The sequence below is a fragment of the Giraffa tippelskirchi genome, chromosome 4, assembly GCF_054371585.1.
Source record: "Giraffa tippelskirchi isolate mGirTip1 chromosome 4, T2T-mGirTip1v1.2.pri, whole genome shotgun sequence".
Lineage (NCBI taxonomy): Eukaryota > Metazoa > Chordata > Mammalia > Artiodactyla > Giraffidae > Giraffa > Giraffa tippelskirchi.
The window spans coordinates 45,016,767-45,040,339 of NC_137278.1; the positions used below are offsets into that span (position 1 = coordinate 45,016,767).

The 23,573-nt window shown below is 32.2% G+C and overlaps 1 protein-coding gene across 4 annotated transcripts in view; it reads left to right on the forward strand.

The window, feature by feature from the left end:
* USP34 (ubiquitin specific peptidase 34) overlaps positions 1-23,573 on the forward strand; it is a 242,422-nt gene that overhangs the window by 170,748 nt on the left and 48,101 nt on the right. For all 4 annotated transcript variants that reach the window (XM_081588454.1, XM_081588456.1, XM_081588457.1 and 1 more), the window contains 16 exons: positions 317-399; positions 3,121-3,161; positions 3,320-3,444; positions 4,445-4,597; positions 5,572-5,676; positions 7,540-7,595; positions 7,687-7,807; positions 12,236-12,419; positions 12,911-13,071; positions 15,232-15,297; positions 17,292-17,438; positions 17,529-17,585; positions 17,681-17,758; positions 18,146-18,240; positions 20,246-20,418; positions 23,010-23,163. In XM_081588454.1, the coding sequence (XP_081444580.1) occupies positions 317-399; positions 3,121-3,161; positions 3,320-3,444; positions 4,445-4,597; positions 5,572-5,676; positions 7,540-7,595; positions 7,687-7,807; positions 12,236-12,419; positions 12,911-13,071; positions 15,232-15,297; positions 17,292-17,438; positions 17,529-17,585; positions 17,681-17,758; positions 18,146-18,240; positions 20,246-20,418; positions 23,010-23,163 (1,799 nt within the window). The remainder of the gene's footprint in view (positions 1-316; positions 400-3,120; positions 3,162-3,319; positions 3,445-4,444; positions 4,598-5,571; positions 5,677-7,539; positions 7,596-7,686; positions 7,808-12,235; positions 12,420-12,910; positions 13,072-15,231; positions 15,298-17,291; positions 17,439-17,528; positions 17,586-17,680; positions 17,759-18,145; positions 18,241-20,245; positions 20,419-23,009; positions 23,164-23,573) is intronic.

Genomic DNA, 23,573 nt, shown 5'->3' on the forward strand with positions numbered 1-23,573 from the left:
TCACTGGCATGTATAATATATAATTTTTCTCGCTTTGTTGGGTGACATGCAGATAATCTGTGGACCAGATAGAGAGGATTTGCCTGTGTATTTTCTAAATTTGTATTATTTTCTTTTTAAAGTTGCTATTCTTATGTTTGTTTATGAAAATCTGTTTTTCTAGTATTTAATACTTTATATTTTCCAATAACCATTTTTAGAGTATTCCTTATATTTTTATAAATAAAAATCAAAGTAATATGGAGTCTGTTTAAAATGCAGTTTTGTGCTTTAGTGTATTTACAGATTTTTTTTTTTTAATGTTTTTATTTTAAAGGTATTTCTTGTTCTTGTCCAAGGAACCAGTTTGATTCAGCGACTTATGTCTGTTGCTTATACATATGATAATCTGGCTCCTAGGTATGATGTTTTTACATTATGTATGTATGTATAGTAAGAATACAGTGTCTTAAAATTTCAATTTGGAAAAACTTGAAATCTAACAGATAAATGGTTAGGGTATTTTAGTGAATTTTCATATCATTCATTTAGACTTGCCTATTGTTACCAACGTTTTGCAAGTTTTTATAGCATTTTCTGTGGGTGTCCCTGTGCACACGTTTATTTACATGTTATCCTAAATTCTGTAAGAGTTCAGATATTATGGTCACTTACCCATAAATAGTTTGATGTGTTTCCTAAGACCAAGGGCAATTTCCTGATGACTGTAGTGAAATACTCAAATTCAACATTGATACAATATTATCTAACATATTATCCGTACTCAAATTGCCCCATTAATATTCTTTATAGCAATTTTTTTTCTCATCCAGGATCACATACTGTGTTTAATAGTCATATTTATTCCATTTCCTTTAATAGGGGATATTTCTTATCCTTTCTTTCATGGAACAGACATTTTTGAGCATCCCAAGCCAGTTCTTTTATAACACCTTTCAGTTTAGGTTTTCCTGATTGTTCTTTGCAATTAAATTCAAACAATACATTTTAGTGGGAATACTCCATAAGTAACGTATCTTTCCCAATACATCCCAGTGATAGCAGTTTATCTTATTATTAGTGATTTTGATCAGTGTGGTTTCATCCAGATTTCTCTACAGTGAAGTTTCTGATTTTGCTTTTCTAATTAAAACTAACCTATGGATTACAGTGATGATGATTCTTGCCTGAATTAAGTATCAGTACAATGTTTGCAAACTAGTGATTTTCTAACTCTTAGCCATTCATTTTATGTTTATTAGTTGACATTCTGTTGTGAGGAAGAGCTTTCTCTTCCTTTTATTTAGTATCAATTTGGATTTTTTTATGCGATATAATTCATTGCTATTACTGTTCACTTTGCTTATATGCCTTAGTTCTGGAATCAGTGTTTAGGAAGCCCTAGTTGTTGGCATGGAACCAGTGAAATATGGATACTCATGGCTCCTAACGTTAACTTGCTTCTGGGCTCTCAATAGATAAAGCTGGAAATATTTATTTAAGAATATAGTTTAAGCATGTCATATGATCCAATTTATTTGGGCTACATTGGCAATTTTTTAAAAATAATGTACAAAATTTTAATAGTATATAAATGATATTTGCTAATACATAAAGACCTGACTCTGTATACCTTAAATAATCACATAAATTATATTAAAGTATGTAGAACTATTTTCAAGTATTGTTTTCTCTAGGTGTTATGTTGGGCTGAAGCTTGCCATTGTTACTCAGATGATTTACAAAGTTAATGTAAAGATGTTTCAAAGTGCTTATTTATGGCTAATAGCTAGTTGTCTGTTTTTAGATGCTTTCAAAAGGCACCTTCATAAGCAATGGTTGAATATAAGTAGCGTGATTATTTTAAGATTATTTCCTTTTTAGTTTGTCTTGCTTTAGTGTCTGTCTCTATTGAATTTGCATTACTTGATTAATACTTGCTTTACCCCACTGGACTGTATAGTTTTGTATGTACTTTATCTGATTTTGCTCACCATTATTAGTGCCAGGCACTTCACCTATTAGTTAAAAAACTCATGAATGGATAATGTGGGGAAACAAAGAAAGTGCAGTAACTTGACCTTGGTTTGTATGAGAAAAATAGATTTTCTGTACCAACTACCAGTTACTCTCCTCCAGTTAAATAATTATTAACTTTTTCTCCTTGTCCTCTAACATACATTCTGTATACTTCCACCTTCAGTTTATATGATGCTGGGAGGTTTATATCAATTAAGATAGTTAGAAAAAACTTTTTGTCTGTTACCAAAAATCTTCAAATGCCACAGATTTAAAAGGTACATGGTTAGGTTGCTCTTGGTAAAGTTAAATATATTAAGCCAATATAATAAAAGTTAAACATGAAATATGACCAGATCTTGATTTACAAGTTTTAACTTTTCAGTACCTTTTACTTTAAATCAATTATGTAGATTTTGAAATTTTCAAAGGTGTTTTTTAATTATAGCAATTTAATTATAACAAAGTAGGTATCTAGAGATCAGTGCTTTTCTTAAGAAAAAAAACAATTTATTTGTAAGGTGAATACTAAATTCCTGTGTAATGGTGTTATTAAATTGAAAATTTTTACTGTTTAGTTTTCTTTAAATTGAGGTAATACATTTTCCACTGAAGTTACTAAAAGTATCATGGGGAAAAATAGAACTGAAGCAATATAGAATTAAATGTTATTTTTCTCTGCTTTTCAATAATTTACTTTTAACTATTCCCGATGAAAATTGAACTTACCCATACAAAAAAAAGGACATTTTATGCCAGTGTATGATTTTTTTCCTTTTAAGAGTCTTATATTTAGATTCTAAACCATTATAACCTTTCTCTTTGTAATCCATATCACTTCAGTAACCAGATTTTTAGGCACTGTGAGAGTGCGCTTAAGTCAATATGGGATTCACTCAGATTTTATTTATTAAATATGAAGTCATTTAGTGTTTGTTATAATAAGATTTCGACAGTGATTCTTTAAACAAAAAATGAAGACCATGGAAAAATAAATTAGTATCTTTCATAAAAATCTATAATCTTTTGGGAAAGTTAAAGAGAACTATAGTAAGAAATAGAGTTATTTTTTAATTCATTGCTGAATTTAACTATTCCTGGGGGTCTGTTTTTACTTTACAGAGTTTTGAAAGCTCAATCTGATCACAGGTCTAGACATGAAGGTAAGGGTTCCACAAAGTTGATTTTTAATAGATAAAGATTTGGATGGCTGGATATATTTACATATAATACCTTTGTTTAATAACGAACGTTTTGTTTTCTTTATAGTACAAGCCTTTATAATAATTTTTATAGTAACTTTTGTCCAATTTTTCTTTAGTTTCACATTATTCTATGTGGCTCTTGGTGAGCTGGGCTCATTGCTGTTCTTTAGTGAAATCTAGCCTTGCTGATAGTGATCATTTACAAGATTGGCTAAAGAAATTGACTCTCCTTATTCCTGAGGTAAGCTAAAGATTGAAGATTAGTACTACTCTTAATATTTTTTCATATTATTAGCATTGATAATAAAAAGAGCTAATGGAAACAAATGAATGTGATTCCATAAATGTATCCTGAAAAGTACTTATTAATCCTTTAAAATCTAGGGTATTTTGAACTATGTACACTTAAGTGTGAATGTTACTGTGTAGCCTTCATATTTTTCTTTTTTCTACAGTATTTGTTTACAGAGTGGTTCTTTTGGGGTTTTTTGTTTTCTGAGTGTTTAGAAAGATTTGAGCCTTTATTTTTGTAATTTATATTTTAGAGAAATTTATTTTGCTTTATCTAGTTGAGTGTATCCTTAGCTGCAAGAGAGACTGACAATAAGTTATATATATTCCCTTTTGATTTCATTGTTGACACTGAAGTCAATATAATTTTCACCAATTGTATCTTGATGTTACTCACACCATATCCTAAATGAAATAGTTGAAATGCTAGTACACTTAGCCACGATATTCACATCTTTTTTAGAGAACATTTTCTAAGAGTTACTAGCTTTGTACTGAATGCATATGTGTTTTGTTCTGGCTCTGTCCCAGGTAACTATTCTTACATTTGAACAAGATTCTATAATCTGTAAAATATTTTGGTTTAAATACTTTCTACATTGCTTCTAGTTCTGAAAATATTTTTCTTATTATTTAATCATGTAAATAAATTATTATGAATGTTCTCTTCTCAATCCTTTTTGTATCTGTCTGTTCTTGTATTTATTTGGTTTGTTTTTATGGCCATATTTGGAATTTCCAAAATGTTTTTATGTATTACTGTATATACTTTGGGGTACTTCATTTGATTGTGTATTATTTACATGCCTGAGTATGTGATCAGGACATTGTGTTTTAAAATATGTTATTAAAGAAGCCATCTAACATGTTATTTCTGGCAACGTATCAACTTTAAGATTAATTTCTTAACACTGACTCAGATTATCTTTGGAACTTGCTTTTTCATTTAGACTGCAGTCCGTCATGAGTCTTGCAATGGTCTTTATAAGTTATCTCTATCAGGGCTGGATGGAGGAGACTCAATCAATCGCTCTTTTCTGCTACTGGCTGCCTCAACATTGTTGAAGTTCCTTCCAGATGCTCAAGCACTCAAACCTATCAGGGTAAGATTTTACTGTGTTCAAGAGCAGTTTCTATTTCTGCATTTTCATTTGCCCCACGTTTATCATTATATTATTCTTGCAAGTTATTTTGAATACCTGTTTACTATTTATAGTTTTCACCAGGAGGATGATAATTACATAGTTCTTAAAGTAACAGCATTGTGACATATTGTGTCCATGTTACACTTTAAGGATAGATTCTGTGTGCTTTGGTTTCAGTTCTGTGGGATCTCTCATGGGTATTCTGTTTTGGAAATAACATTTGTCCTTATAGGTTTTGAGCCTTGTGTTGATAAGTTGAATGATAGAAACATCATAAGTGTAGCACTCTCCTTACTCAATCACAGTTGTTTTATCTTTGTGATACTTAGAATTTTCAACTTTATTCATTGTTCCTGTGTATGTACTAGCCTTGTAAACTCCTTCTCCCACATAATAAATTCAGGGCCCATTAATAAGTAAATTGTACTAATCTCAGAAATATGCATTGTAGAGTTTTTCTTCTCCATATTTACCATCTGTCATCGACTGTGTAAGAAATGTAATGTTCTTTATTTTTCAGATTTGAAAACTATAATAGACCATTCCATGTGGGTAGATTTATATATACTCATTTTCTGTAGGTTTCTTGTGTTTTCACATTGTCATTGAAGTTTTCACATTGTCATTGAATTTTTAGTTGACACTACATTATTTAGTATTATACATTATTCATATCTTTCCCAAGGAGTTTTTAAGTAATTTGATAGTCGTGTTTTCCTCAAACTTCTCATTATTCACTTATGTACATAGTAGTTTTAATTTGAAAGGAACCAGGAGTGTCTCCTTCAGAATTTTTTGGTTAAATTTTGAATACTGTTTAGTTTGTAGGGATTTAATTTTTTTTTATAAAGCCTAATAGTTTTTAAAATATAATTTTAAGTTTATTTTCCCCTTTTAAACTATTTTCACAAAGTTTAAATTTTTTTTAATAGATAGATGATTATGAAGAAGAACCAATGTTAAAACCTGGATGTAAAGAATATTTTTGGTTGTTGTGCAAATTAGTCGACAACATACATATAAAGGATGCTAGTCAGGTATGTTCAGAAAATTTTACATTAACTTATTAATAGAGATGAATTATGTACATGTATCTTCATGAATTTATATGCCCTTATCATTAAGGGCATTTTTGTCAGTCTGTAATGAGTTGAAAATGTCATATTTTTTCTACTTCATTTGTACCTTTGTGTTTTGCTCTCATTCCTTCATTTTATTTTGACCTTAGTTGAAATGTCTTTACTTGGTACTTATCAGTAGTTTTCTATGTCTTCCGAGTAAGATCTGTGGGTATAAAATCTTACTTGGAGTGTGAAATTTAGACTTTAAATATACAGATTTCTGTAATACTAAGTGGATTTTGAGTATATAAAATAAAGTTACAGTTAATAGAAATTACTTTAAGCTAAAGAGCACTATCAGTTTTCTGATCTTCTAATTTTGTTATATGAGACTACAATGATACTCCTGTCTAAACAAAGGCATTTAAGACAAGTCGATTTCAAAGAAAAGCTTGACCACATAAAAACTCTTCTTTTTTCTTTTTATAAATTTATTAAGCTAAAATAAATCTAATTAATCTCTAATTAATCTCAAAAGTGAGAAACACTTGAAAATTTTACATTTAAATATTTAGGAAACCTTTTCTGTCCATTTTTTTCATGTATTTCAATCAAAGTCCAATATATACACCCTATATTTTAAAAATCCTTTAATGTTTGACCTTTCTACTTCTAAGGAACAGTTTACATCTGAATTCTTATTCTGCTTTACATTTGAGAAATTTAAAAATCAATATTGAACCTGTTTCAATTTTTTCTTTCAGTTTTACTGAGTTATAATTGGCATACCACACTGTATAAGTTTAAAGTATACTGCATAATGACTTACATACATCATAAAATGATTACCACAATAAGTATAGTTGAAGATTATCATCTCATACTGATATAAAATTAAAGAAATGGAAAGAGATTTTATTTCCTTGTGATGAGCACTTTATTCTTTCAACAACTTTATATAACATATAGCGATGTTAATGATATTTATCATGTTGTACATTACATCCCTACTATTTACTTATCTTACTTCCTTTGATGACCACTTCCAGGTCTTCCTCACCCTAGAACATATTTTAATGCATTTTACTTTATCCATAAAATACTAATGCCAGATAGACATGGAATTTTTTTTAAACCTATGATCGCCCATTTAAAATAGGAATCTGGTATTTCTTGCTTGGTAGTCAAAGTAATTTTCCTTCTTGGTGATCTGAGTTTCTTTGAGAATCTTCTTTTTTTTTTTGTTTCTGGCCATGCCACATGGCTTTCAGGATTTTATGGCCCCAATCAGGGACTGAACCCACACCCTCTGCACTAAAAGCGTGGAGTCCTAACCACTGTACTACCAGAGAATTCCTGTGAATCCTCTTAAATTAGATTCTGTTTTATGAAATCTGTTTTAATTTTTTTGTTCAGTTATAATGAGAATAAAGATTTCTGAAGTGAACTGTACATTTAAGTTTATTTCAAAAGGTGCTATTAGAAGCAAACCTTGGTGAATTGTATGGTATGGGAATTATGTCTCAGTAAAATTGTTAAAATATAAACCTAGTGTTTTCTCATTAAATTACTATGGCTGTCATAATTTATTGCCAACATTTCATTGATTTTTTTTTTGAAGGAATATTAATGATGTGTTTACAACTATAGTTTTGTTGATACTATGTATAATAAGTAAAGAGTAGTTATATATTATTTATAATTTAATTGGCGTGTTAATGAATTTGAAGAATTCTTGTTACTTAAAAGTAAAGGATTTTTTTGTTTTGTTTTAATAAATACTGAAATACTAAGTGTAAAAGTCTGTATTTGAATTTTGTATTTTCTTTTTGTATTAAGACAACACTGCTCGACCTGGATGCTTTGGCACGGCATTTGGCCGACTGTATTCGAAGGTAAAATTTGATGTGAAATTGACAGTTTTGTTGCATAAAGATAAAGGACGTAATTGCATGACCTATCTTGTTTTGCTTGTATTTTTTGTAGCAGGGAGATCCTCGATCATCAAGATGGTAATATAGAAGATGATGGGCTTACAGGACTCTTAAGGCTTGCAACAAGCGTTATTAAACACAAACCACCCTTTAAATTTTCAAGGGAAGGACAGGTTGGTAATAACACATCCAAGTATTTATACGAAATAAGACTAAGCTTTTTAATATTGTTTCCTTGTATGTGGATATGTTAAATCTCCTTAAACATACAAATATAAAGTTTATCAGAACTTTATTACTGGTAGGAAGAGTGAACTTTGAATAAGATGAATCCTAGAAATATAAATCTTAGCCTTGTTTTTAGAATTCAGAACAAGTTTTAATTACTGTGACTGAATATGAAGAGGCAATCTGTATTTAATAGATTTTTATAGAATTGAATTATTTTGAATTAATAGCACATGGAATTAATGTAGTCATTGTAGAATACTTACTGATTCATACCTTAAAGGCATATTTGACATAAATTTTATAATTGATAACACCTAATAACTCTATACCAACAAATGTCTAATTTCTCTTTAGATTGTGTTATGTACTGTCACTGGCACTTTTGTCAGTGCTTTCATTAAGGAAAGTAAGTTATGCTTTGGAGGATTGCTTTCCTGAGGTTACTGATCGTCTTTAGGAAACAGGAATAACCAACAGAATGGAAGATTGTCTGTCCCCCGTGAACATGGGCTAAGGGATTCTTAAGATAAACTTAAAGTGATAGTCTTACCTGTCTTAAATCTGTGCTACGACCCCTATTTTCACAAAGCCCTGTTTTGTGGGTTTTCACCTGGATCTTTTAAAATTTTTCTGTTATACTCACTGGGAATAACTTGACTTATTTATAGTCTTGCTTGGTGGAAGTCTTACGTTATATTTAAAGCAATGTGTAAGTTTTATTCCAAAGTGTAAATGTATTAATTGATCTTTCTGATAATGTATCATTATAAAGCAAAACATCATTTTAAAGAAAAAGGAATTTTTAGGTAGTGCTGATAAAGGTAAGATTCTTATATATTTTAATTTCAAGTGATGTTTTGGTAATGATCTTCCAGGACTTTCTGTGGCTGTATTAAATACAGAGGTATATATTTCGTAAATACGATCCTGTGATTTGTGCTCATCATTTAAAATGAATCAAAAAAAACACAAAATACATTAAAAACTTGAATACATTAACAGAGAAATTATTTAATTCTTATTGACATTGATGTTGTCTATGTTTGTGTAAAAAAAAACTGCAGTGAACATCTTTGTATACTTGTTCCATTGTATATTCATACTTGTTTTCATGTGTTTGAAAGCCCTTTACTTGTATTATTTTTTCTCTGAGTTGCTCAAATCCTATCCTCATTTTCCTTTTATGTATGTATGTATTTGGTCCATTTCTTGATAATTTGTAGAATTTTTGTATGAAGGAAAGTGCCATGTATATTTGGGGATGTTTCTGGTCTTTCTGTTTCAATCTATGGATCTGTTCCTTCTCCAGTATCGTATTCTAATTAAGTGGAGTTACAGTTTTCAGTTAATGTCTTATGGATATTGTCCATCTTCATTATTAGTCCTTTTCAGAATTGTCTTGGTTGTTTATTTTTCCACAACGAACTTTAGAATCAATGTGTCTCATTCTTTCAAAAATTAAAATTCTGATACTTTTCAAATTGGGGTTGTGTTAAATTTATGGCTTAATATAGAAAATATTAAAATTATATTAAATTGCCTGTACAAGAGCAGTATTTGTCTTCTTATTTATGAAGACCACCCTTTTTGTGTTTTCCAATTTAATGTTGTCATTTAGAATTTGAATTTTAGGAATTTTTAATTAAGAATCTTCTTAGGAGTATCGTAAATGGACTCTTTTCTTCAATTTTGTTTTCTAATTAGCTGTTTATGTAGAGTAAGGATTTGTGTATATCAATTTGTTGCAGGCCACCTTAAGCTAACTTATTGTTTGTAGATTTTCTCTTCTCACTTTATTTTTCTAGAGATATAAATTGTGAGAAACTATTTACATGTTGTTTACAGTAGGAATGGAAAGAGTTTTAACAATGTTATTTGACTCTGAATTTCTTCTGAATTACATGTCATACATCACACTCAGACCTATTCTCTCACGTATCTGTTTGAGGTTCTTCTTTCTGTGAAGTATACCGACATGGCTGTACTGTTATAATGGTACATTACAATTTTTGAGGTTCTTCTTTCTGTGAAGTATACCAAAATGGCTGTATCATTATAATGGTATATTATAATTTTTGAGGTTCTTCTTTCTGTGAAATATACCAGAATGACTGTACTGTTATAATGGTACATTATAATTTTTGATCTAGATAGGTCAAAAAGAGTATGATCTTTGACACATAATTCAGAAGAAATTCAAAGAATTAAATAGCATTGTTAAAACTCCTTCCATTCCTACTGTTAATGTGGGCTTCTCTCGTGGCTTTAGATGGTAAAGAATTTGCTTGCAATGCAGGAGACGCAGGTATGATCCCTGGGTTGGGAAGATCCCCAGAGAAGGGAATGGCAGCCTACTCCAGTATTCTTGCCTGGAGGATTCCATGGACTGAGAAGCCTGATGGACTACATACAGTCCATGGGGTCTCAAAGAGTCAGACATGACTGAGCTACTAACACATGTTAATATATATGTTACTCTTTGACTTAAGGTCACCTGCTTTCCTGGTAAGCTCAGTTCAGTTCAGTTCAGTCGCTCAGTCGTGTCCGACTCTCTGCGACCCCATGAATTGCAGCACGCCAGGAATAAAAGTATTGTTCATTTCAGCATGGTTTTTCCAACCCTAATATTTTAATTAAAATACTTTTATCACAGGCCTTAAGTATATTTTGTCAAAATTTTGAAGCTATGGATATTTAGCTTTTTTAGTTTCTATATTTAAAATATCAAAGATGGTTCATTGTTAAACTAGTTATTAGCCAATTCTATTTCTGTTTGAGTGAGTGACTTATATTTTCCAGTTCATGTAAGCATTCTACTTATACTTACTCTGTGTCTCCAAGACAGTCTTCTCCTTCTCAGTTATAGAATAGACGAGACATAACCTCATTGTCGGTTTATCAGCTATATAAAATAAACCTCTGTTCACCTTCCATATTTCTTAGCCAAACTTAATTTTCTTTGCCAAGTCAGGAACTATGCACTGTACTCTCTTTGACAACAGTGAGATGGAGGAGGTGAGATCATTAATGGGAAAATATTCTAAATTGTCCTTCATTTGGTACCTGTGTCAGAGGTTCCAAAGACCACTCCCAGATTTGGTGATTCACTAGAAGGACTCAAAGGACTCAGCATGTAATTGTATTCATGACAAAACTTTTATTCAGCAAAGAAAAAGTATGGGGCCAGATGTGGTAGAAACCAGGTATGCCCTTCTAAGAGTCCCCTCCCAGAGGAGTTGCATAGGATGTGCTTAATTCCTCCAGCAATGATTGTGACATTGAGGTGCTGTCTGCCTGAAATGCTCTCTTCAGCCAGGCAGTTCAGGGGTTTTGTCAGGGGTTGGGTCGTGTAGGCACATAATACCTGCATAACTGACCACAGTTACTGAAATTCCAGACTCTCAGATGAAAAGCAAGTATTCTGCATAAACCAAATGCAGATAGCTACAGTGGGCCACTTTTATCACTTCAGGAAAGTTTTATAACAGAGGAGGAAACTGTTCAGCATTCAAGTGTTCAGATGACAGCCAAGAGCCAACCTTAAAATGCAGCCTTTTCTAAGGATAGCAGACTCAGTCTTAACAATGTTACCTCTTTTCTACACAGTACCCCAGGAGGTTTTATACCCCAGAACAGTATACCATTGTACTACTTGAGATGGGTGAGGGAGATAACTTTCTTTGGAATGGTAAGAAAGGACCAATTAAAGAACAGGTGGGAAAAGGGACCCTTTCTCAGGCAGATTAGGGAACAACACTTGTAGGATGTATTTTACATGGTTAAGTCTTGCACCTCAGTTTGAACTTCACTGTTATTGAAGTTAAGAGCTTAATGTTGTAATTCCTGACTATAGCACCTTCCAGGTCTGACACCAGGCAAGATTGTTAACCTTTTTTGTGTTTTGTTTGTTTTGGGGCCTCTGAATAGTATCTGGCACTTGTAAGTGCACATTATGAGTGAGTTGCTGCTGTTGCTACTACTACTATAATTATTAGAGTGAAATAAGGAGAAACTTAAGTAAATACAGAGAAAATCAAGATAGGGAGTAATGAGTCCTAAGTTAAAATGTTTGGTCACTGAATGGCGTGGAAAACATACTGTTGATGGGACTCTAAATGATCAGGTTTTAGGAGGGAGAGAAAAGTAAAGTTGAGTAAAGCCTTCTCCCATTTTACTTTCTCTAAGAGAAATGAGGTTTGGGAATACTTTCAGATGATGGTATGTGATGTTCCTTTAAGTTTTAAAACAGTCTTCTAGTAAACTTTCGATTGTCACACAGTCCAGTTTACTCTATAGAACTTATTATATTTGGGATATCACTAATTTCCAAGTTTGGATAATATACTTGGTCTTTCTTTTTTCCCCCCCAGGAATTTTTAAGAGATATCTTCAATCTCCTGTTTTTGTTGCCTAGTCTAAAAGATAGACAACAGCCAAAGTGCAAATCGCATTCTTCAAGGGCTGCTGCTTATGACTTATTAGTGGAGATGGTAAAGGGATCTGTTGAAAACTACAGATTAATACATAACTGGGTTATGGCACAACACATGCAGTGTAAGCATTCTTCTTTTCCTTTAATCTTTGTAAATTTTGTTCATGGAAATAAGGTTTTGGAGGGCATGATCTATACGATAAAGACAGAATTCACCATTCATACGTTTTAACATTGTAAATTATTGATGCTAGGATGTATGAAGTTAACAAGGAAATTATGGTTTTTGAATTTAAAACAGCAGTTGTGGTGAACTTTTTCAGAGATGTGTGAAATACTTTGGCATTTTTGGGTTAAATAATTTAGTGCTAAGTAAAGTTAAGTTCTGACAGTCTTGAATATTTAGGAATGAGTTAGTTTTACTATGTGTTTAAATGTACCAAATATTTTATGTATGTGAACTAAATATATATATGAACTAAATGAGTAATATAAACTAAGTAATATGTATATGAATTAAATAAGTAACAGGCATAGTGGCTGTTAGTGAAAGCAGAATACATTATGTTTAATAGTTTGGGGGGTGTCTTTTTCTCCCTCCTTTTTTCAGCAGCTCATGCACCTTATAAATGGGATTACTGGCCTCATGAAGATGTCCGTGCTGAGTGTAGATTTGTTGGCCTGACTAACCTTGGAGCTACTTGTTACTTGGCTTCTACTATTCAACAACTTTATATGATACCCGAGGCAAGACAGGCTGTTTTCACTGCTAAGGTACAGTTTTCTGTACTTTAAAAGTTAAAACTTTAAAACGGAATTTTAAAACTTTGTTGATAGATCCTGATGCAGTTTAGTAAATATTGTTTGAGAAAATAATTTTAATTAAGATTGACAAAATTGGATATTACTAGCTAACTTATATATATTTGAATTATTTTAACATTTCAATTGATTATTCCAAATGCCACAGTATAATTTATTTAGCAAAGGAAAATACAGTTGTGGAATATACACACTCAGTGTGTTGAATAAACACGGTATTTTCAGTAAAAATAAATATAAAGTTTACTTACATAGAAAATAAGCAAAGCCTAAAACAGATTATTATTAGAATCACTGAACTTGTTATTTTTTAATATTCTAAGGTAAATTTGATTGTGGCCTAGTTTATTTGAGTAAGCTCTACTTTTATGTTATTTTTGTTAATTTGTTCTTTGTAGTTTTCATTCTTTGTTTGCCGTGAGCTGTTTTTTAGTTTGCCTTCTGGACTGCTTTTATAAGTTTTTGGCAGACTTTCTTTATGCTTGAGTTTTTGTTTTCTTCCACATATCATCTTGATGTCCTTGCATTCCCACTCCCACCCCCACCTCCCACCACAAAGTATTGAAATTCTTTGTATATCTTCATTGAATCCTTACTATGTTTAAGGTGTGCTTCAAAGTCTCCAAATTTACAATATACTCAAATGGGTTTCTTTTTTTTTTTTTGGCTTTAGTTAAATTGATGTCTTTATCATCTAACTGATTATAATTAGAAATTGATTTCATTAGGCATGTGTAAAGTTTTGTGACTAAATTTGGTTGTCCCCATTTGTATAACTTTATAGAACCACTTATTAAAGTAGTGTGTTTTCAGTGATTTTCCTTTTAGGAGATGACTTAACCACACTGTATAATTTATCTTTTTCATATCAACGATCACCTTTTAGCCATTAGCACTGTCAGGAATTAGTATGTAGAAACAGAAAGAACAATCACATGTGTTAACTGTGAATGAATGTCAGAAATGGTAATTTTGGATAAAAACTAAATTTAGACTTGTCTCTATGTAAGGAATTCTTAACAGAGTAGAAATTTGACATGATTTTGGAAAGTGCTCTCTTCAAATGAGCACTTGATTATTTACATGAAAATGTCATTTTTATTATTTCCTTTTCAGATTTTCACGGAAAGATTAAAGAAAACTGCATGTATTTTAATTGTGGCTGAATATACACAGTATAAAGTTTATCCTATTAACCATTTATAAGTGTACAGTTGTGTGGTATTAGGTATATTCACACTATAATCATTAACACATCAGTCTCCAGAATTTTTTCACCTACTCCAAGCGAAACTCTGTACCCATTAAATACTTTGCTCCCCATTCTTTTTTCACTCATATCCCTTACAACCACTGTTCTACTTCTGTCTCTATGAATTTGACTACTTTCAGTACCTCATAAGTGGAATCATGCAATATTAGCCCTTTTGTGACTGACTTATTTCACTTAGCATAATGTCTTCAAGATTCATCTGCTTCTTCAAAATTATGACAGGTAATAATTTGTAAAGAGAATATTAACTACTTTATTGGTTATTTTAAAATTTTAATGAGATACAGTGTATCTAACAAGTGCCTGGCATGAATGTGAGACTCTCCTATAAGGCTGGTGTTCTGAACCAAGTCTCCAGTAAATGAGTGTAGCCAGAATCCTAAATCTCAATTAATGTACTTGAATATTTAGAGGATTTTCAAAGAAATTGGCCAGTATTACCCTGCAGTGTTAAGGATATACTGTTCTAGAAAAAAATGAAGGTATGACTAGATGAGTGTATTTTTTAATGAGTGGATTTATTTCTGGAAAAGATGTTTTCTGTTCTTGCAGAATTGCCAACTTGTAAATCAACATTGAACCAAATAAGTACTGATAAGTAGTTTTAAGATTTCTTTTAGTTTCCTTACCTAATAATGATGGCTGTGTTTGTATAATGAACAAAATACTTCCATTTTTAAAATGCTGAAATTGCTAAAGAAAACAGACTGTGTTTTTCCTACATATGGCTAAAAGAATGAAAACAGTGTTGAGCACATTTTAATGCTTTCTTTTCTAAAATATCTAATTTATCATCATCATCAGTATGTTGTAATGGAAGGTTTTTTCTTAATTTACAGTATTCCGAAGATATGAAGCATAAGACCACTCTTCTGGAGCTTCAAAAAATGTTTACATATTTAATGGTATGTTTGAGAATTAGATATGGAAACTAGTTAGATACACCCTTTGACCTTGACCAAAGGAAACTTTAATTGGAGTTCGAGTGTATTGGCCTATCCTGACTATATACTCTGATTTTTCAAATTGACTTTGTCAGTTGCTGATGTTCTTTATCATAGTGAATTTTAACTGTCACATTTCAGTCATCTGCATTTTGTTAATTTATCCTTTGAAGAATTTCTTATATCCGATCCACTTTTCATCACAAGATCACCCCCACCTTTTAGTCTTAGGATTTCCTGACTGATTTTTCTTTGTCTTTCTTAGTTTCCACCCGTAAAACTATAAACTTAATCGTTAAAAAATAGCAAATCATAAAATACTCCCCTAGTTAAAATTCCTCAGTGGTTCTTTATTATGAAATTAATTTTGGTGTTCAGGTCCAGTCAGGATGGTACGTATCCCCTTCCCTTCAACCTCCTTTTTTATATCCCCCCACTACTGCCCACATCCAGCCTCACCCTGTAGTAACTGTAAGCCAGAGAAGTGCATCACCTTTTGCTTCCTTGCTTGTGCAGTTATTTATGTTGCTTCTACTGCCTGTAGCTCTCCTCCACTAGCACTCTTCTCCATTTTCTTCCCTTTCTCATCCTTCAGGAGTCAACTTGGTTTTCTTGAGCAAGTGTCCCCTGAGCGACTGAATTCCAGAGTATCTCCTTGACACCATAATTTTGTTATACAAGTACTTGTATTGAAGGTTACTTGTCTCACCTATTAGAATTTTGAGAAAAGAGATCTTATTTATTCCTGTGTATTTCATCTTCTGAGACTTAATGAAAACTCAGTAAATGAGATTTTTTGAACAAAATTAAAAGATTTGTTAGTTATCCCTTGATTCCACTTATAATCTTTTAACAGAGTTGGAACATGTTATTTGAACTGACAAAGCAGTTTTACTGCTTTTTATTGTTTTTTTAAATCATTATTTCACAATTTATTACCTGGGGTAAAAAGCTGCCACATGACATCTGGTTGATTCTTTGTAACACAGTAATAATCATCAGATATTAGTTACATAATTGATTTCTTTCAATATTAGTGAGCTGTATTATTGATGTGGAAACTTGAAAAAGCAGAAACAGCTTTTAGGTAGCAAATTTGGGGGCTGTAGGAAAATAAGACAATAAAAGATAACTTCTGCTGATTCATTATCTTGTTTGGTCAAAGACATACGTGCTATGATAGGGATGTACCAGAGGAAAATACTTCCTTTTTTTTTTCCTCTTGACAAACATCAGTTGTTCATAGGCTTGCTGAAATCACGTTTATTGATTTCTATTCTACTGTGGGAGAATTCTGTTGAGTTAGAAAGAGTCACAGATGCAGGCTTTGAGTATTACTGCTGTTTTAAACCACTATTAAATCAAAATTCAGTTGATGGGAAAGTTTATTCACCCTGTAAAGGCTTTGATTTTATGCTTCACAATACAAGTCCGCATCCAAAATTCCTTCCTAGAAATTCCTAGACTTAAAAAAAATGAAAATTTCTTAGCTTATTGTACTTTAAGCATCTTTTGGCACCAAGACTATTAAACTGAAAATGCCATGTGCTGTGTTTTAGTTGCTCAGTTGTGTCCACCTCCTCGCGACCTCTTGGATAGTAGCCTGCCAGGCTCCTCTGTCCATAGGATTCCCTAGGCAAGAATACTGGAGTGGGTTACCATGCCCTCCTCCAGGGGAACTTCCCAACCCAGGGATTGAACCCAGGTCTTCTGCTTTGCAGGTGGATTCTTTACCGCTGAGTCACCAGGGAAGTCCATGAATGCTAGAGTGAGAATCGAACAAAAATGAAATAGAGTATTTTAGTTCTTTCTTTGTAGATTTACAAAGATTTTGTTTAACTTGTTTTATTGTTGTTTATTCAAGAACCTTGTGATACTTTTTTTATTGTTATTTGAGAGGTACATTTATTTGATTGTTTGATAATCCTCCTTACACACACCCTTTTCTTCCACAGGAGAGTGAATGCAAGGCGTATAATCCTAGACCTTTCTGTAAAACATATACCATGGATAAGCAGCCTTTGAACACTGGGGAGCAGAAAGATATGACAGAGTTTTTTACTGATCTGATTACTAAAATTGAAGAAATGTCCCCAGAACTGGTTAGTACTGTAATGTTCGAGTTCCTTTGAAATTTTTAGAGATTTGCTCAGTTCTAAATTACTTTTGTTTGTTTGTTTTTTTTTTTAAAGAAAAATACTGTCAAAAGTTTGTTTGGAGGTGTAATTACAAACAATGTTGTGTCCTTGGTAAGTATTCTTCCTGTTTTTTGCTTTTTGAAAATTGTTATGTATGTTTTAGCTTATTATGAGAATTTACCAATTTTTGGCTATTGATTGACTAGGATTGTGAACATGTTAGTCAGACTGCTGAGGAGTTTTATACTGTGAGGTGCCAGGTGGCTGATATGAAGAATATTTATGTGAGTAATGTATATATTTTTAAATTTTTTTCCTGCTTTTCAACTATTTGTGTATACACACACACACACACAGAGCAGACTTCTTTTTGTTACTTTGAGAGAAAATTTTCATGTTTTCATCTATTTTCTTCTTGCGATGTTACTCAAATAAGAATTAAAGGTAGACCACAGTACTGATTTTTCCTAATGAGAATTTAAATAGTTGAGTTGTAAAAATATTTAGTAAGATTCAGAGCACCTTGTCCATTTTTTACTAAATTTAAGAGTTCATTTTTAAAAATAAAAACTTTGTTTTCCTCTGTGCATTCTGTTCAAATTGTAATGAATGCTTTTTGTGTTTTTCGCATGTTGCAAATAATAATATGAAACTCTTAAATGTATAAACAGGAATCTCTTGATGAAGTTACTATTAAAGATACTTTAGAAGGTGACAACATGTATACTTGTTCTCATTGTGGGAAGAAAGTACGAGCTGAAAAAAGGTATGTTTTTTTGAAACTAATTTTTGTCATTTTGGTAAATCATCAAATAGAAGTAAAACACAAACTTAAGATAAATTAATGTTACACTTTTATGAAAATTACATGATTACATGATATAATCAGCTGCTTGGAGCTCATTCTTACACAGCAAATTTTCATTCAGTTATTCAAGTAAACATTCAAGCACTCTTAAATTTTTTTTTTTAATTAATCAAATATTTAACAAGGTGTATATGATTGCTTAGTCCTTTCCCATGCACTGAGTGGAACATGATAAAGAATCTTCTCATGAGCTGAAGACTTCCTCTGAACTTCTTAAGTGAGATTTTGTTCTTTAGAGCCAGCCACAAGATGGTTGGTTTAGGACAAAGAGTAGTTCAGTAAAGATGTTTCAATCCTACCCTTGAACACCGAATAGAAATTAGATTGAAAGATTATGTAGTTCATTACTAGGAACAAAGGCAGAGAAATAGTAATGACCATATAAGTACTAGAAGTCTGGGATTTGACCACCTTGCCTTAAGTAGAGGATTTGCATTTATGGTAATAGAAAATAAGATTCTTAATATACAGTGACACCAAATGATTAACATCTGTATTTGAGGATTATCTGCATAGTTGATTGAAGCCATCAGAACATTTGCCTGAGAAAGAACATAACTGTTGCAAAGAACTCAAACCTTTGCCAACCTAAAAATACAGAAGAAAAAGTGACAGAATGAAAGTCAGGAAGGGAAAAGAATCAGGATATTACGGTAACCCAGAATCTGGGAAAGAGAATTTCAAGAAGATATTCATTCAGTTGACATAGTCCACAGAGATGAGGAAAAAAATAACAGCTGAATAAAATCATTGAATTTTTCAAAAGGATAGTTTAGTAATGTTTCTGTCAGGTTGTAGCAATAGAAGCAGAGTCATCAGAGAACATGACACAAAGTATAGATCATTCATTTTAGAAGTTTGGCAGTAAGAACAGAAAGGATAGACTTTAGAAAGAACTTTGAAATCAAGCAGAGGAGTTTTCTACATGAAGTAGATCTGAGCATGTATGAAGGCAGTGAATGAAAAGCTTTCTTTTCAAATTGCTTAATAGAAGATTTTTCCCAGATAAATATGCACTTGAAAAGAATGGTATTCTTTTTCTCAGTCTCCAGAAGTCAAGTTGGTTGCAAAAGAGAAAAGTTATAAATGAATACACTCAAAGCATAGCTGTGCAGGCAGTTACACGTAGAAGACAAACTCATCTGACGAGAGTTTAGGCCAGAAGTTAAGGACTTAAAACAGACTGGAGTCAGGCAAAAGTTTTATTACTGTGGAGTAATATAATTAGGAGTCAGTGAAAGATCATTGAGAGGCTCCATTCTTACAGAATCCTTTATTTATTCAGTAAGTTTGGAATAAGCTTATTGAATAAATCTGTTATTCTTGATAACTGTTTCCTTATTGAAGCATTCCTTTAATTTGGCCAGTACGAGTCTACTGTTTTTTCTTAAATATTCTCAAATATCTCCCAAGAAAAGTATTATTCAGTCCTTTTGTACTCTTATCATACTTCTAGATGTCTATAATAACATAGTAAGTGTTCAACCAATCATACTCTGTTCTGTCTTCAAGCTCTGGTTTTCTCAGTTTACTCATTCTTTGCTGAAAAGTTTTGTCTATTGCCATAATACCAACCAGTCTCTACTGATATGCTAATGGTTCCCAAATAATCTTACCTAATTCAGAAGACTGTGCTTTGCTCTCCCATCCTCATCATGGCATATTCTACATTCTACTGTAGTTCTTAATTTGTTTTTCCCATCTAGACGTGGGGTAGTCCTTTCAGAATAGAAAGTCATGTAAGAAGGGGATAGATTGATAGATTTAATAAGAGCATGATTCAGAGTACTATTTATTATTACTCTGAATTGAATATGGAAATGAGTGTAGTATAAATGTAGTTGATAATAGCTAGAATACTTTTGAAAGATTATTTTTAACAACTTTTGTTTTTGTCTTTCAGAGCATGTTTTAAGAAATTGCCTCGGATTCTGAGTTTCAACACCATGAGGTATACATTTAATATGGTCACAATGATGAAAGAAAAAGTGAATACACATTTTTCCTTCCCATTACGTTTGGATATGACACCCTATACAGAAGATTTCCTTATGGGAAAGAGTGATAGGAAAGAAGGTAATGCAAAATTTCTTTCTCTTGCCTATGTTCACTGTAAGTCGCCATGACAAGATAGTCCTAATTAAAACATTGTAATTAAATATACATTTAAGAAAATTAAATTGAATCTTAGAAAAATATTTCTAAAGACAATATGGCATATTCAGACAGTTGGCCAATAAACATTTTGTATCTACTAGGACTGTGTTGCAGGCACCTTTCTAGGCATTGGGGACACAATAGTGAATGAGATAAACATGGTTCCTTGCCTTGAAGAACTTAAGGCTATTGGGCATGGCATATTTTAAACAGGGAATTATTAACATGAAGTGTTGTCAGATTGGTTGAGGGGAATCACAGGGTTGCTTTCAAGAGAAGGTGACATTTAAGCAGAACCTGAGTATCAAGAGCTAGATTGAGAGGAGCGAATAGTCTTGTTGGAGGGTGGAGGGTTAGTTTGGGGGTTGGTGAAATAGGCAAAAGAGTGACAGCCAGATTAATCTTTTGTAGGCCAAGTTAATGATTTTGATCTTTATTTCAATGTGAAGCTATTGGAAAATTTTAAGCAGGAAACCAAGATAACCAGGTGAGATCTGGAGAGTTATTCTAACTATAGTAATAGAAATGGATTAGAGGCTGAATACAAGGAGTGTGGGGAGGCTATTAAGGCAAACCACAGGAATGGAAGCATACTAGTAGGGTTGGAGAGAAGTGTATGGCAGAGGAGTTAATAAAACTCAATGACTGAGTGAAAAAAATGAAATCAACAAAGTTACTGAACATCTGTCCACTATTTAACTTGCTATCATAATATTGAGAATATAATGACAACAAAGAAGAAGATGTCTACCCTTCTGAAGCTTATAGTTTAGTCAGTCTACTCCTAGAGGAAGGAAAAGTCAAGAAAGGTTTTCTGCTTGATCAATTAGGTGAATAGTGAGATCGGTACTTCAAGAGTTCAAGAAAGGGAATGTGGTCAGAAGTATTGAATGCTAAAGAAAAGGAACAGTTCCATTTAGACCACAACGGAAAATTATCTAACATGTTGAAGATCTTTGGTTATCACAGCAATTTAATATGGGTATTGTGGTAGGAAGGCAGTTTGCAGTGAATTTAAAATGGCACTTGACTTACCTACAAATTGCTGTTCTTTCCATAAGACCAGTGATTTTCAAACATCTGTGTACATGCCCTAAGAACCATAACGAGGAATGGGATGAGAGGAGAGAAGAAAGCAGAACTGGTTTAGCCCTTACCTTTTCCATTCTTCTTTGGCAGAGAGAAGTTCTGTTTTACATAAGAGGCCTGGTGGTGTTTTGTTTGTGTAGAAAGTTATGCAGATTTAAATTTTTGAGATTTGAAGAGCCACCATATTATAAGATTTAGGAAAAAGAACCATATTTTAATCTTTATACTATATTGCCAGGCACTTAATGAGCATCCAGTGAATGTCTTACTCTTCACTAAACAGGAAATGAGAGGTCTAAGCAATGAGTGAGTGCTACTCTTTCAAGAGAATAACATATCTTTCTTTGAAAAGAGAGATGGTGGTTGTAACTATGAAAGGATGCAGGGTTAAGGGAGGGAACTTTATAATAAAGTTGAGTACGTTTAGGAATTTCAGGAAGTGACCAAAAAGAGGTAAGTTTGAAAATATAGACGGATTAAGAAGTTGACATTGTATATGTCCTACTTTTCAGAACGCTTTCAAACCATTTGTAAAATTATAGCAGGACCGCATAGTAACTGTGCTTGACTGTGTTTTTCATGATGCCACCATGTGTGAAAATAACAAAAATGCCAAGATAAGGGAGTTTATTAGGTCAAAGAATCAGATCCTAGTATACCCAAACTTCTCAGCCACTGCTTTGACACTGTCAGCCATTTCCTCCTCTTCGGCTAATTGTTGCTTCACTTTTCATGTTAGACTGTGCACTCAGGTGAACCAAATCTGCTCTTTCTTACTTGCTTTTAATTACACCTTTTCTTTCTGTGTGATGGTGGAAATACAGATCGTAAATCATACATCTTCTGGAGTTTTTTCCTTAGTATCTATTATAATAACCTTTTAAATTGAAATCTCTATGGTTGGAAGTAGGTTTTATTTTGTTTCTTATGTAAATCTTCTAATACATAATGTTTTTTATTAATTGATAAAACAGTTGGAAGCATACTACCAGTACAGTGCTTCATTTTCCTTAACATGAGACTAACAGGCATAAATATGTTGATACCTTTCAGATCTTGTGTTTGCCTATTCCTAATAAAGATAATATACACTGTTTCATTCAGGTTTATCTATTTCAAAAGGAATAGCCAGATTAAACCAAAAAAAACACAAACCATATTTTACACTTACTTGTTATGTTGAGATTGTCCCTAGTTATGCACTAACGACATGGTTGTTTTTCCAGTAATGTGTATAAAAGTTCCTTAAAATTGTAGGCTACAAATAGTGAGTGACAGCAAACAGAGTTGTTTTGTGCCTGTTTGAATATATAAAGTATCTGTGCCTATTTCTGTGCATGAAGTGTAGTCTATCAAGTGATTCTAAGATGTCACTGTATGCTATTTTCAAAATTATTGCCATTTTATGTAAATCATTTCAGGTTTTAAGGAAGTCATTGATCATTCAAAAGACACAGAGAGCTATGAGTATGACTTGATAGGAGTGACTGTTCACACAGGAACAGCAGACGGTGGACACTATTACAGCTTCATTAGAGATATAGTCAACCCACATGCTTATAAAAACAATAAATGGTGAGTTTTAAATATTTTCTTCTTGGGATTTAAAAAAAAAATCTTTTTCTGTTTTTAAAGTATAAGCTTATGATTGTTTTTTTCCTGAGATATGTTTTCAGATTTTTGTTTTCTAAACTTTATCTGTGTCTGGAAAGGGGGCACATAAAATGTTTAAATGAAAGCAGCTTTCAAAAGATAATATGAATCCATTGTTCTTAAGCTTTATAGATTTCCGCACTATTTTGAGAACTTGACAAATGCTCACTTTAAGAAAATTGAAGACCCTCAAGAGTTTTGCACACAGCTTAAGATTCGTAGACAGTATTGCACCTTCTGAATCTTACCTGTGTTCACTATAGGATGGCCACAAAGTCCTTATATATTCCAGTTAGAAATTACCTGCATATTCCATTTTCTTCACTTTACTT